We start from the raw sequence: 15483 nt of genomic DNA, 5'->3' as shown, positions 1-15483 counted from the left end.
AATTGTATTAAATTCTGGTTAATGGAAGTTCTTGTATAAAATTATTTGAATATTCCATTTTCCATGTAGCTTACCATGGATAAGGGACTACTTTCTGTAGCTAATTTAGCCACTAAAAATTATTCAGAGACTGCTTACTTTTGTTAACTTAGTAATCTCACTAAAATTGAAGTTTACGTCTTTTAAACTGTATGAATAGTTTTTACCAAGATGTAAATTTTTTTTTGAAATTGTGGGGAACTGGAAGAGTTTTTTTCTCTGGGTTTATTTTTTGTAATATTCTCAGGAAATATACATTAATTTGTCTTTTTGTGCTTTAGGAGCTGGTTCGAAAAGGGATACCTCATCACTTCAGAGCAATTGTTTGGCAACTTTTATGTAGTGCTCAAAGCATGCCAATTAAGGATCAGTATTCAGAGCTTTTGAAAATGACATCTCCTTGTGAAAAATTAATAAGAAGGGACATTGCTAGAACATACCCTGAACATGACTTTTTCAAAGAAAAAGATAGCCTTGGGCAGGAGGTCTTGTTCAATGTAATGAAGGTGAGTTGCTATTTCAGCCCTTGACAGTATATTAGCAAGAGTATGCATCAACTTGGATTGCCTTGTATGTAGTGAATTTGCACCAGTTTCATGTGTTTTAAGTTTTTTTTTTTTTAGTTACTCTTTTTAAAACCATTGACTCTGGAATGGTTTAGCAAATCCCATTTTAGTTTCTATGGCATTCCTGTAAGATTTTTTAATCTCTTGTGAGGTTTTTTTAAATCTCACAAAGTAAAACCATCAAGTTGGCATTAAAACAAAGTCGCATATTAACTGCTGATAGTGTAATGGAATGAAGTGCCATGAATTAAACAGCATTGCCCAAGCCAAGAACATTGGCAATCAGAACTAGTATTCAGTTTGCAAGTGTATCTGAAGTGCATGTGGTAGCAGCAAATGGCAGGTACAAGCTAACGTGCAGTTGTTCCAGTGCCAAACACAAAATGAAAATGGCAACATAACATTGTTTGCATTATTTAGTCTTCACTACAGTTTAAACTTTGGAGGTCAGACTTTTCCATACAACACATTTTCAGCAGAAAAGTTGGCAGGTTTCCAAATCATAGTAACTTTGATATCTCTAAAACATAGATGCCGCGTGCATGGAGAGCACCACATTTCATCCATCCGTAAATAAAACTGCAGCACAAATTTTTTTTCTGAAGAGAACTTGTTTCATTGTCTGGTCTGTCTCCTATAAAAGTAGTACCTTGTGAGATTTGTATGCCAGTGCTCTTTCTTATCTTTTGGCAAATTCCTGTAGTTGAAAACTGCCTGTATTTTTGGTAGGTATGCCTTAGTTTTAGCTTTGTAGGTGATCAGAGAGCAGAATTTGTAGCAGCATTCAACATTGTACAATGTCTGACTAAAACTTCGGGGTAGGATGTCTGCCCTTGTTGGATTTAGGGAAAGGAAGAGTATATTATTAACAAGACAGCAGGATGAGCTGTGATTACTTTTTATTAATAATGAGGTTTTAATTGTTGAGAGTTTTAACTTTATTTCCCAGGCTTACTCTTTGGTGGATCGTGAGGTTGGATATTGTCAAGGAAGCGCTTTTATAGTTGGATTACTGCTTATGCAGGTAAAAATATTAAAAATACATGAACCTTTAAAATCTATGCTAGAATGCGTAATATACTGTGGTGGTTTATTGGGAATTTTTACAATAGTTTTCTTTATAATATTGTTACAATGGAGTTGTCAAGGGCAGCTGTTTACTCTGCAAATGAAATGAGATTTACTTTGTGTCATTCTATTTGCCAAGGCACTGTTTTGGAGTGGGAGAACATATTTCTCAGAGCTAAGGTAGGATTGCAGGCTTGCAAGTTATTTTAGTGAGTGATGTTTCAACAATAATGAAGTTCTCATTTTTGTTCTATTACATGGAATCTCCTCAGAGTTCAAATGGAACTTCCCAGTTTATGTGATTATCTTAAAGCTGCCTTTGTACTATTGGTTTTTGGTTTATGACAAAGTAGGGTATATTATAAGAAACTTGCAGACCTCCATTTCAATTTAGAAATTACTTGCTAGAATTTACAACGTGCTAGAATGTACAACGTTCATTGGAGTAATTGGCTGTAAATCCATTAAAACAAAAACCTCAAAACAAGCAAACCAACAACCAAAAAACTCCACTGCGTACAAACACACACACACAAACACAAAACCCCAACCCTGAATCCTCCCCGACAGTTACTGTGATATACCCTTATATTTGTCCAGAGTTTTTACTGTGCTTTTTTGTTTTTAATACAGATGCCAGAAGAAGAGGCATTCTGTGTGTTTGTTAAATTAATGCAAGATTACAGACTACGAGAACTCTTTAAACCAAGCATGGCTGAACTGGGCCTTTGTATGTACCAGTTTGAATGCATGATACAGGTATATACAAAATCTATCAAACTTGTTCTTCAGTAACTATTAAGAAGGAACTTGGGAATTACAGTTCAAGAGTAGTCATGTCTGTTGGCTAACAGGCTGTACTCTTGACAATAGCTAGTTTCAGAACTTCAGAAGTAAATGCATGTGGCTCTGTGAGCAATTTTTTTTAACCTTTGGCAGATAGTGACTGGCTTTAAACTCCAAAGCACGAGGATTTGTAGTGCTGCATTTTAAGTATATGAATGTTTAATTCTGTTTGGATGGAAGACTCTGAAAGTCAAAGTCTTCATAGTCAATTGATAGCATCTTAAAAGATGAAAACTGGGAGATAGCCTCATACATAGAATTAAAAATGTTTTCAGATTTGAAATACAGGTTCTTCCTGGCCAGGCTGATGGAGAAAAATAGGTTTCTGTTTTGTGATCCAGTTCCTAACATGATGATCAGGGGTGGGATACCACTTAGCCTTTGATTTTGTCAGCTCTTTTTAGTAGCCCATTCTAGATATTACTTGGGGATTTAGAAGCTTGACTTCCCCTTAGGATCAGGAAGTGTTTTTGTAATCTGCTTTGTAGGGTAGACATTTAATAGGATGTTCTATATTGGGACTTCTGTTGCATGGTTTTTGATAATGATGAGTCATATCTTTCCTAGCCCTGTTGCTAGTATAGATAGCTGCTATCTGTACAAAATATCCATTACTTTCTTGTTATTCAAAGTCAAAAACATGTCTGCATTAAAACTACAAGCAGAAGCTTAACATAATTGTATTTTTTTATTCCTCTTCTTTTCCAGGAACATCTTCCAGAACTTTATGTGCACTTTCAGTCTCAGAGTTTTCACACTTCTATGTATGCATCGTCGTGGTTTTTAACTATATTCCTTACAACTTTTCCACTACCAATTGCAACAAGAATATTTGATATCTTTATGTCTGAGGTAATTACTAAATACTCATAGGTTGTATTTCAAGAGTAGCTGTTGAAAGCCCTCATTTAGGTAGTGGTATAAATCCCATCATGATAAACAAATCTCATAGTCTTGGTTTTAATTTCTTACGCTGATTGGATTATTTTAAGGGAAGGTGTCTGTGCCTGCATTTTATTAAGGAAGAGCAAATAAGTCATTCAGTGTTGATACTGTGTGTAGCTTTGTGCTCTAAGCCTGTTGAAGTGTTACCAAATCTGTTCTTTCTGGATGCGGTGCAGTAGTGTTGTGGATGCAGTGCAATAGTGTTGCATGCAGCAGGGACATCCATTTGTCAGTATTATGGTGAGCTCGCAGTGGACAAACAGCTGGACTGCTTGTCCTTTGAACAAATAAAGAAACCCAGAAGCAATTTGTTGAGAATTTTTTTCAGTAGCACTTTTACTTGTTTAAGAAGCTGGTTGAGATTTCCAAAGTTAGTAAATAGTGGAATAACTGTACTGTTGAAAATGCCATGAATAATTGTTGGATAATTTTTAACTTCTGTTTTCAGGGTTTAGAGATAGTATTTCGAGTAGGTTTAGCACTACTTCAGATGAACCAGGCAGAATTACTGCAACTTGACATGGAAGGAATGTTACAGGTAAGCTGTGGTTATAATAATTTTAAGAGAAGATTGAAATGTGTAGAGTGTGTATTTCCTTGCAGCTGTTAATTATGTGTAATCTTGTGCTCTGATTGCTTTTAGCACTTTCAAAAGGTCATTCCACATCAGTTTGACAGTGGTCCAGACAAATTAATCCAAGCATCTTACCAAGTCAAATACAATGCAAAAAAGATGAAAAAGTAGGTATAACATTTTGAGAAAATAGTTTATACTGTTGCTGAATTATTGTTTACTCTTAAAACTTGTTATTCAGTGTTTCATTTTGAATTTTCCATCTTTATATATTTTTGGGTTTGTATACTATATAAACAGTTAAAACTGAAGTTCTTTCTGCAAGAAAATTATTCTAAAGTAGTATTTGCTATTTTTCATAAACATAATAAAGCTATATCTCATTTATAAAAATAACGAAAAAAAGCTTTTGAAGTAAACTGCAAGTTATGGGGAATTACAGCACTTCTGTAAAAAGGAAGTGAATAGGAGAGCTGGGTAGGGGGTGGTTTTTTGGAGGGAGGGAAGGTTGTTTTGGGTTTTTTCAGGGTTAAGCAGGGAAAAGAAATGAAACTTTTATGATCTGCCCTAAATTCTAAAGATTTTAATTCTCGGGCACTGGAAAAGTGTTCCTGGTGCTAAAGAGTGCATTTACAGTCAAAATTAGTGCTGTTTCAAATAAGAATTTATAAAACTATGTAATACCATTGACAACAGTAAAGTAACTTTCATTTGCGATTTGAAATCTTGAGAATATCACTACTTCTTTTGTTGTTGTTGTTAAGGTCGTTGTTGTTAAGGTTAGATGCATGTCTCTTTTGCTTTTGGTAAATTTTGTTTTGATTAGCCAAGCTGCACATAGTGCGATTTGCCAGGGTTAAGTTTACAGGTCACCTGTTGGTTGTCATGTATCTACAGTCACCGTTGCATTGCAAGTTGTGTCCAGGCTCTTCCAAGCTGAATTTGTCAATCTTTTTCTTTTTTTTCTGTCAGCAGCCTATGATCAGTAAAGTGAGCAGTCTTCTCTAAAAAAGAAGTTCAGGAAAAATATTTTCTTTGCAAACCTGTACAAGTGTATGTAGTTGAAAATCCTACCATTCCAAGTCTGAACTTCCTGCTCTGCCTCCTGTAGAGGCATTGTTATCTCAGCTTGTGGGTTTTTGTTGCCACCTTTTTCATTGGGACAACTTTGGTTTGCTGGGGAGAGGCCAAAATTGTTTTATATTTAAGGTATTTTTCTCAGATTTCTCTGCATCTTCTTTTTTCAGGTTTTCCAAGCTCTGTTTTCTTTTGGCTGAATCTATTGAATTGATGATTGTATTACATAAAGGGATTATTACAGAGTGGCTCCAAATCACTGTCACTGTAATGTATCCAAGCAAGCTCCTGCACTTCAGAGTGCTGGTTCAGTCTGTTCATATCTACTGAAATCTATATTTAAATGTAATGTCCAGTCTAAGCATTTACAGGAGTGCATTCCAGAGGAAATATCAATAATCTCTATCTCTGTTACTTGTTAAGTATTACACCAAAGAGTAAATTATCTGCAATGTTTCTGATCGTCATTTACTATTTCTAATTTTTAGGCTAGAAAAAGAATACACTACAATAAAGACAAAAGAAATGGAAGAACAAGTTGAAATTAAAGTAAGGAAGCCTCAACAAATTTATTTATGAATAAGTTTAATTCCTAGATGGGGGGGTTATATGGTTGGTCTCTGCATGTAGCAGGATGTCATTCAGGTCCCCAAATTATTTTCTTTCAGCATTTATATTTTGGATGTCTGTTCATAAAGGACACCTACAGTGAAATTATTAAGACTTCTGGTGGACATTAAAAAAAAAAATCTTTGGAGACCCACTGTACTTATATTTTTATTATTTCCTGCTGACAAAAGCTTAATGACAGATGCCCTAATTTATCAGAGGTTCCAAATATGCTGGTTTAGATGTAGGTGCTCCACACAGGAGGTTTGTATGTTAAGATAGAGTTTGTCAGAGTGCACTTGAGTGGTCTGTGTTTGATTTTAAGATCTTGATTTTTCTTATGCATTGGACCCAAGATGGAGTATCTTCCGTCTGCAGTCACTTTTTCTTTTGAAGCTTTTAGAATTAATACTAACTGTGGGGGGAAAAAAGCCAACCTGCCAGTGCAGTTTATTTTTCCCTTTTACTAACTGACCTACTTCCTGTATGTACTTAATCACTGCATCTTTTTGCTTTTGTGACATAAATAGGACTTTTATGCCTTTTTTCTCTATTTCACTTTTTTTTTCACAGCATGTTGTTTGATCTGGATTTTCTTCCTTGTGTTTTTAGCCAGTTCCATGAGAAAAGATAGTGGGAGAAATGATATTCAAGTGTATTATATAAAGCTTTGTTGAGGGAGTTATGTACAGCCTTCCTTCTTTTTGTCCACTGCTAGTCATTTTGCCTTTCAATATCAGTTTTTAAGGCATCAGTTCTTCAGAAAAATGACTGTGAGATGCACCTGGGAGCACAAAGGTGTTAGGAGCCTTTTCAGGCAGTTTGTTATTGTACCCCAGGTGGTGAGGCAGTTAGCAGCATGAATACCTGCTGTAACAGCAACTGCAATCAGATGATTTGCTGGGCTCAAATGACAGCTCTTTGCAGAACAAGACAAAATAAAACCATATGAAAGACAGCTGTAACTTTAGATTCTAGTACATTAACTCATTTCAAATCCTTTCTTGCTCCCTGCCACCACCATATTTGCTTCTCCCCCCCCCAAAAAAGATGAAAGCAACAAAAAACCTCCCCAAAACAAAAACCACCAAGCCCACCCCAACAAAAAACAAACCAAAAAACGCCAGCCAAACAATGCAAAACTGTCTAATTCTAGGCCTTACTTTGTGACTTCTGTAAATAATTTCTGACTTAGCAGAGCTTCTTAGCAGAAGAGACTATTTTAGGGAGATAGAAAAACAAGCGTATTTTGAGTTTGCCTTTTAGCCTGGAAGAATAAAGGGTTTACTGAACTGATATCCAATGCCCTGCTCTGAGGGGTATGAATCTCTTCTTTCTGACTGCTAAAATGTACAGGAAGTGCACTGATGAAGTGTACAGTTCAGTACAATTCATTACTTCTGGGGCATTTGAGGTAATTCTCAGTATAACCTTACAGATTAACATAAATTCTTGTGAGGAAAGGGAAGGAAACCTTGTTTCTGCCTCATTAGCCTGTCCTAGTGCAGGGAGTGCACTTTCATGTCCCTTAACCATGAAGACTTTGGCTCTGTTTATGAAGGGGAGGCTGCCAAGTCTGGTGGGGGGGGAGTAAGCCCTGTGGTTCACCTGCAGACATACTGCTTCCAGCTAATGCAACATAGATGCTTTTGTCTAACATGAGATGTCTTCTCATCTTCGCTGTATCAAGCTGTTTAAACTCATATTTTGAGCTAGTACATCATATGAAAGGATCATAAGAAGGTCTCTAATTATTTTTGTATTTGTATTGAACTTCATGGATGTGATCAGATAAAAATATTGTTTGCTTCGCTTTTATCAGACTTTCAATTCATAACTTAAGAAATGAATTTGTGAACTGTTTACCTTCCAGAGGTTACGAACGGAAAATAGACTCTTAAAACAGCGCATTGAAACACTAGAAAAAGTAAGTATGTTGGGGATTAGATTTAATACATGTTAATTTATACTTTAATTGATGGCAATTTCATTATATGAAATGGGAATCTCAGAATTATAGTTGACTGTATTCCTGATAAACTCTGGTGTTTACTAATAGTGCTTAGCCAAATAACATGGCTACCACAAAGCAATTAAGGTCTATGCTTCAAATATGTAAGGTTATGTCTGCTTCTTGTGATTATAAAATCAAACATTTTGACACATCCAACTTCTGTTGTACTGTTTTCTTTCTGAATTAGAAGCATATGTTCAAAGTCCAGAAGACTCCATGAAATAGTGGACTGCTTGGTTGGAAAAGAGGTCATTGTGAGAGAATCCTCAGTTTTCACAATCTGAAGTTGCTTGGTGTTTTTATGTAGGAGCAAAATGACAGACCTGCCAATGACCAGTGAGATGTTGTTGCAGCATTCAGAACAGGAACACTGCCATTCATTTGTTCTATGTAGTTCTGAGGTTTTGTGGCAATTTTTGGCACATTGTGGGGGGAATATCTAAAGACTTATTTCTCATAAGTTTAGCCTGCTGTAGAGTTTTGTTAGGTTTTTTATAACTGACTGAGGCTTCAGAAGTGTGCATGACAGCTGCTGTGGGTACATTACCAACATGAAGGCATTGTTCTCCAGTGGCCTCTCCTATATCCTGGTATCACACTTCCTGTGGCAGATTGCAGCTGAGCTGCTCTGCTCTAGAATGAGAACATTCCTGTCCATCTTAAGCAAAAACAGGGACCATCTTTCAACAAATGGGATTGAATGCTCTTGTGAGTTGCAAACAGTTGTTCATGTTTCACCAGGAAGAAAATGGGAATGTTTCAATTAAGAGTGACATAATTGAAAGATGTCACACTTCAGGTGTTCAACCCCTTTGCAATTTCTTGAGAAGCAGTCCATCTATGTTAAATTCTAATGATGAACTTATTTCAGAATTTAGTTTGAAAAAGACTCATAATAAGGACACATAGTGAAAGTTGTGACTAAAAATACAGTTTTATGAACATTTTTGTTTCTCATATTGAGATTTATAAAATGAATGGAAAAGAGCAGGCCCTCTTTTAGAAGTTTGAAGCTGTAGTAAATCATTTCAGTGCCCCTAACAAATTTATAGTAGTTAATATCCTTGGTTTATACTTAACTTGTAGAGTTTTGAAATATTTTCTTTTTTAAATTATAAAGTCCATGATGAACTGCCAGATACTAGTGCTTTTGCAAATTCTATACTTAGAATTTCAGAATTCACCTTCAGACTATCCCAATCTGATTGGAATTTAAACACTTCAAAATGGGAAAATATGATCTATTAATAAGAATTTCTGAAGATCCATTATCATTGCAGCATTTGAAAAACAGGTCATAAAATGTGGAATTTATTGGAAATTTATTTTTAAAATATTTTTCCATCATTCAAACCCATCTAATTTAGTTGTGATTTCCTTAGTGTACCTTAACTTCTAAATAATAGCTCTTACCTACTTGTTTGAACTTCAATTTTAATAAAAGTTCCAAGGACAAAGAAGGTCTATGAATAAATGTGTTTCTCTGTTGTATGATATTAAAAAAATTGAGGGGATGATAAAGTAGAAATTAATTAAATGCAACTGCAGAGGGTTAGTGCTTGTCAGTGTGCAAAAGTGAAGATTTTTCTGGCAAAAGTTTGGCAAGGAAAGAGAATCTATGAACTACTCAATGAGTTACTGTAAGAGTTCAGTTAAACAAAACATTGGCTGTCGTAGTTGACATTTCCTATTTGTCTGTCAGTTTGCACCATTTAACTTTCCTGCTTCGTCTTAGAGGAAGCTGTAGTTCTGCATGAGTGCCTCAGTGCTTAGTGGAGTTCCCTCTGTGCTCAAATTATGCCTTTGTTTCGTGTTGGGGGGGGACTGTAGATCGTGTCTGCATCTATCTGCTAGATCATATCAGATAATGCACCAGTAACTTTTCTGAAGTAGGGAAGCAAGCCATTCAAATAAAAATACCCAGTCTCCTGTAGGTCAATTTTAAGTCTTACTGAAATCTGGCTTTGAAACCTTTGTGGATCAAAGATGGACTGTGTTAAATCTATTGCAGAAAAGGCTGCTTCCTGGGACTTTTGGGCTGAGTTGCCTCAAGTTATATGAAGAGTTGTTAATTTTGCAAAAAGAGTTTGCACAGAAAATGGGTAGAATTTGGGCATTTTCTTTCTATCAGCTCTTGATCTTTTTTGTCACTATTATCAGCCCCTTGTTTTTTGGTTTCCCTTTTCCTTATTCCTATCTGAATTTTTCCTTTGTAGGAAAGTGCTTCCTTGGCAGATAGATTGATACAGGTATAGTCTTTTAGTCTTTTACTGTATGACTCTCTTCCTACTCATAAAAAACCCCAACTGCTTTAATGCATGCATATTTGCATGCTGTATTCTACCCCTGCTTTGCTGATTTGGAACAAACACAGAACTAATATCTTGCTAGAAACTTGTTTAATTTTGTTTACTAAAAATATATAAACCCAATACCTGCACGTTATAGCAATTTTCCTAACCTATTGTAATTTTTTGGTACAAATTCCTATGACAAATGGATTCTATGACAATGTATTAACAATGAAATTGAATATTGTGAACTTCAATCTGTGCATGTACAACTGAGTAATAATGCATGAAAGGAATTTTATTAAATGCAAGTACAAAACTGTTCTTGCTAAATGGATGCTGAACTTTGTCATAAAGTACTAAAGCAGCTGTTTAGTACTACCTTGTCCTAAAATTTCTACCAATTGTACTCTGTGCTGTTTGCAAAACCAATCTGATGAAATAAGCAGCTAAGCATCACAAAGGCAGTTTTCCTTGGATTTGTCATCAAATACTTAAAAAAAAAATTATGTCCTAAGGGACAAGTGACAAGGGCCCAGGAGGCTGAGGAAAACTACCTCATAAAACGGGAGCTGGCCACCATCAAACAGCAGAGTGATGAGGCCAATACTAAACTGGAGCAAGCTGAGAATACCATCAGGGAGCTCCAGCAACAGCAACAATGGGTAAGGAGCCTGGCAGCACATCACCTCATCTTTTTCATTCACTTGTGTTTATTTTTCCTCATCACTACATGACATGGTCTCTGTGCTGTCCTTGTAACCCCCTGTTCATTGTGATTTGCATTCTTAAAATTACACAAATTGGATTAAATGAAGTTTTGCTCTGTGCTGTTGATAGATGAGAGTCATAACCTTGGATAGATGGAAGTTATGAGCTTATTAAAAAAACCAAACAACACCTACAATGAAAGACACCAAGCAAAAAACTCAAAACTCCACAAACAAACCCCAAACCCTCCCAACCACAAAGAAATACTAATAAAAAACCACACATACAATGTTTGATAGCTCTTAATGCTAAGAATCTAGTCATTGCAAGTTGTGTCACTCTGAATACTCAAATTTGAAAATTGACTCATTATGCCCTTACCTAGTGTATAATTTGTCAGTTGCTTCCATGTTAATGTTTCTTCTGTGTACCTATATATTTTTTTCCTAGTATGCTAAAATTCACTGCTTGCTGAAGTAGAAGAGTATTGTCCTTGATTTTGAAATACAGAACTTGATTAAAAAGTGTGGGTTTATGTGCAAGTGGAGTAGGAAAATAATTTTCAGTAGTCCTTTATAGTACTGTGTTTGTGCACACTCTGTGTTTTAGGTAGTAAAATGTGCAAGACTTCAGACTGTTGCTGTGAGACTGAAGTTACTTCCTCTAAGACACTTAAAGTGCTCAGTGTCTTCTCTTGGCGGGCAGGGGGAAGCCATTTCAGAATCTCCACTTGCTGAATAAACTGTGCACTACTAGTGTTGTTGTGAATATCCTCATATTGTTTTAAGTAAGTGGTATCCAAGTGTTGCCTAGAGTCTTGGGAATTTCGGGTGCATGGAATACAACTTATTAGAACTACAGCATACTGCAGCTACTTACCAGGTTTCTTGAGATCAGTATAGCAGTTTGTTTTACACACCTTCCACCGAAGCTCAAGAAATACCTGTGTCTCATATTGAAAGGTAAAGATGAGATTTACTGTTAGACTGAAATCATTACTTTAATGCAACATTCTAGAACTAGTTGATTATGTCTACTTAATTCATTTCAGTGTAAAAATGATGCATATTTTAGAATAGTTGCAAGAAGTGATTAATGAGCTTTTACTCTCATGAAAAACTGCTTTTTATAAAATTTGAGCAATTTCTTTAGGGGGAAAAATATGAAGAAATTATGATTAGGAAGATGGGGGTGGTCTAGTTATGCTTTCCAACATTTTTAGATCTATTGTAATCTTTCAAGTGAAATGCAATGGGAAGTGTTGATAGACTTCTGGATATCCAGCTGTTTATTGTCTGATAACACTAGTACACAAACCTTTGGAATGTGTTTTTTAGAGGCATCCATGGTAATGACCTTGTATGCAATTAAAAGTTATTAGAAGACTAAGATACTGTATTTATTTATTTGTTAATTGGTGGGAATATGACTTTTAAAGCTAATACCTTTAATTTTGCCGGGGGCCTTATTGATTAGCAATGATGGGGAGTTACCTAGGTTACCTAGGTGTGGGAACTGATCCTGAGCAAAACCTTAGATAACTGTGGATTGCAAAATTGGCTGGATTGCAGCTGTGAGGGCAGACAACTGGACAAGTACTGCAGGAATTGACAGTAAGTTAAATTAGGAGCACTCTTCCTTCTTTCCCTGCTTGCAGCATTGTTTTCCTCCACTTAAACGTGAGCAAGGCTATAGGAAGTAGTCTGACTGTATGTGTGGAACTGAGACTGTAAATCCATATGGTTATAGACAGATTTCTGCCTTATAGCTGGCTTATCCTGAAGTGTAAGGAATAGCACTGTGGTTTTGAGATCCATTGGAATTAGACAACGTCGTGAAAGTGTTAAAATGGTTTAAATAAGGAGTTCGCTGGATTCTGCTGCAGCAGTACGATGCGTAATCGAACAAGCTTTTAACTGTTTCCACACTTGGAAGTGCGAGCAGCAAATGTAAGCCGTTGTGTGCGTTTAGGGCGCCACCTGGTGGGAATGCATGGATTTATTTGGAATTTTGGCATTTTGCTGTAGGCTGGTAAATTTTTTGCCACTTGGTAGTGCCAGTAGGTTTGTTCTTGGCAATACTCCTTTTCAGTATTGTCTTGCAAGTATCTGTTTTAATGTTTTCTTCTCTAATTATTTCATCTTTGTTTATTGTTAGCAAAAATGATTGCACTGTAAATTTATAAATGGCTGAATAGTTGTATCTTTAAATAAACCCAGATAAACATCTATAGTACATATTTTATCATCTACATCTTTTTCAGTCTGGAATATTCTGTTTCAGCATGATAGAAACTGTAATGTTTGAATATGAATCTCTGAATAGAAATGTTGGAAAAGAACTGCCTAAGGGTACTTGCAACTGCCTCTTCTGAGCAACAGTGTGGGATTAAAAAACCCCACTATTTTGCTGGTAGCAAAAACTATCTAAACAACAGTATTTCTAAGAAGGTTAACATATCCTTTGTAAAAAAGTTATGTATTTGTATTTGAGTATTATCAAGGGTTTATGCTATCTGTCCTGTGAGATTGGATAGCATAGATTGCATGGCTTAAAGGAAGTATTGAAAATGCTTACTGGATTTCTGTCTGAAGAAATTCTCCCCTGCAGCACTTCTGAATACAGAGATGGGTAGAGGAGTATTCTTTTGATCAAAGTCCAACACCAGAAGCCCAAATAAACACAAGTTTATTTCTTCCTGTGCTGAAGTATTTATAGGGAGGTTTTAGTTGGATCAGAATGACTTCATTATGAAGTGTGGAGTCTACTTAATGAGGTAATCATTGTACTAATGAAGGGTATTAATCTGTTTTTGGCTTGCCTAGTCTTTAAATGTAGAAACTTGCCAAAGGCAAGTCATGGTGGGTTACCAAATGATTAAGAGGAAGGTGGCTTCTTCCTCATACCACCAGTAAATCAAGAACTGCAGAGAGGAAATTGTACCCGACTTGAATGGAATACAGAGTTTTCTTCTGAGGCATGCTAAGTGCAATGGTGTTTGAGGAGTTAGGAGGAAGGGTAATCAGCCTTTTATAACTTACCCCTGATAATTTTGTACTGAAGGTTTTATTCTCTGCTCTTTTCCCCCTTGTGTTTCTAAATGAAAAAGGTAACTTCTTGCTGGATGTAAACACCTCCAGAATGCAAATCTTGTCTTTCCCAGTGACACTGTAATTGTCAATGATTGCCCAGTCCATCAGTCTGAATGCTTGAAAATTGAATCTGATAAATTAGAGGCAAATCAAGCTAAAATTAGTTCACATCTTATTTTTAAATAGGCTCTTCAACTATATTATGTGAAGATAGAATTTTAATTGACTAAGCATTCAGATGGAAGCATATGCATTTTGCAAGGTAATTTATAGTGATGTATTTGGTTATTGTTACAGAAAGTTCATAATGCATAGTTTCTTTTCAGGATCTCATGCTAAAATGACTGATAATAATTAAGAAGGTAGTAATTGATATTGGGAATATATACTTGTGAATGAGTGTTGCAACTTTAGGGAAGGCTTCACTTTATTTTACAGTATACTTTCCTAATACTGCCTTGTGCTTTGCAACCAAAAAGCAGAAAATAAGAATACTATATTTGGTGAAGTACTACAGTTAGTGCTTAAATGTGTAAATAAAGTTAGCTGGGCAGCTGCTGAATCATCTATTAATTGCTCTTCAGTAATAGTGTACTGGAGAAACATTGTGTAATTATATCTGTCATCAGCCCAAATAATATTTGATATGGTTATATTTCAAGAAAAGTTCAGTGGAAATAAATCTAGTTGTGTGAAGCCGAGCAAGGACTTGTTTCTCACAGAATTAAATGGCTGTAGAACTACAGTTTTAGTCCTTTATATTTACATATGTCTTTTCAACATAGGCAAGAAAGTGTTACTGTGGTCAAAATGTTTGGCTGGTACCTGAAAATCTGTATTTGCATTGTGGCTTTTGTCAGAAATTCTACGGCTTAAGGCAAATATATAAAAGCATGGTTTTCTCCTGCAGTCAATTTTGAAGTAGTTTTCAAACATTGTTTTAACTATAAACTTGTGTTACCTTCATATACTAAGTTATTGAAATTGTGCTTTGTTTTACTAAGGAGCAAAATTCACAACTTCTAACTTGTGAATCTTGTTTTCTTCAGTCTGTTCTGATCTTGGCTGGGGTTTTTTGCCAGTATATGAAGACTTGATTTAGAATTTGTTGTGGGTAAATGAATAAGCACTCTTAACATATTCCTTAGGCAGGCGAAATCTAAAGACAGATTTAAAAAAGGCATGACTTGTGCCTGAAACTAGATTAATAACTTTTCTTACACTCTCCATTACTAATTATTTGACAAATATCAATTAGATTTTTATAGAATTCACTTACATTATTGCAAAATCAGCATGTATTCAGCTCTTCAAATCTGCTGTTTTCTCTCAAAGTCCTGGAAACTACTAGAGAACTTCTTACCTTACAGGGGAGAGAACGCTGCATTTGTTCGTTCCGCATGTATCCAAGCAGAATCTGGAACAAGAAATGTAGAGTCTGTCTAAGTTGCTGTGTGTATCGTGTGATGAACTTGTACAAACAGCTGGGGAATAAACAAGAGCTGTTGCCTCTTCTCTGCACATTGTTACATATGGTACTTGTGTTCCTACATGATGTGAAGGAACTATAGAAATGAATCAGCATTGTCCACCATCCTCTTCCTTACATTTAAATCAGGTCTGCCTCCACTGCTTGCTGAGGCAAAAACGC

At 35.8% G+C, this 15483-nt stretch overlaps 1 protein-coding gene across 9 annotated transcripts in view; it reads left to right on the top strand.

Annotated features, from left to right (window-relative positions):
• EVI5 (ecotropic viral integration site 5) overlaps positions 1-15483 on the top strand; it is a 79489-nt gene that overhangs the window by 22425 nt on the left and 41581 nt on the right. For 8 of the 9 annotated variants that reach the window (XM_085068077.1, XM_085068076.1, XM_085068070.1 and 5 more), the window contains 10 exons: positions 321-545; positions 1555-1629; positions 2307-2432; positions 3228-3371; positions 3913-4002; positions 4108-4205; positions 5604-5664; positions 7598-7651; positions 9955-9987; positions 10548-10694. In XM_085068077.1, the coding sequence (XP_084924203.1) occupies positions 321-545; positions 1555-1629; positions 2307-2432; positions 3228-3371; positions 3913-4002; positions 4108-4205; positions 5604-5664; positions 7598-7651; positions 9955-9987; positions 10548-10694 (1053 nt within the window). The remainder of the gene's footprint in view (positions 1-320; positions 546-1554; positions 1630-2306; positions 2433-3227; positions 3372-3912; positions 4003-4107; positions 4206-5603; positions 5665-7597; positions 7652-9954; positions 9988-10547; positions 10695-15483) is intronic. The other variant, XM_085068074.1, reaches the window with a different exon arrangement.

This window comes from Lichenostomus cassidix, chromosome 8 (assembly GCF_008360975.1).
Source record: "Lichenostomus cassidix isolate B80296 chromosome 8, HeHo_3.0, whole genome shotgun sequence".
Lineage (NCBI taxonomy): Eukaryota > Metazoa > Chordata > Aves > Passeriformes > Meliphagidae > Lichenostomus > Lichenostomus cassidix.
This window is presented reverse-complemented; position numbering and strand designations above follow the sequence as displayed.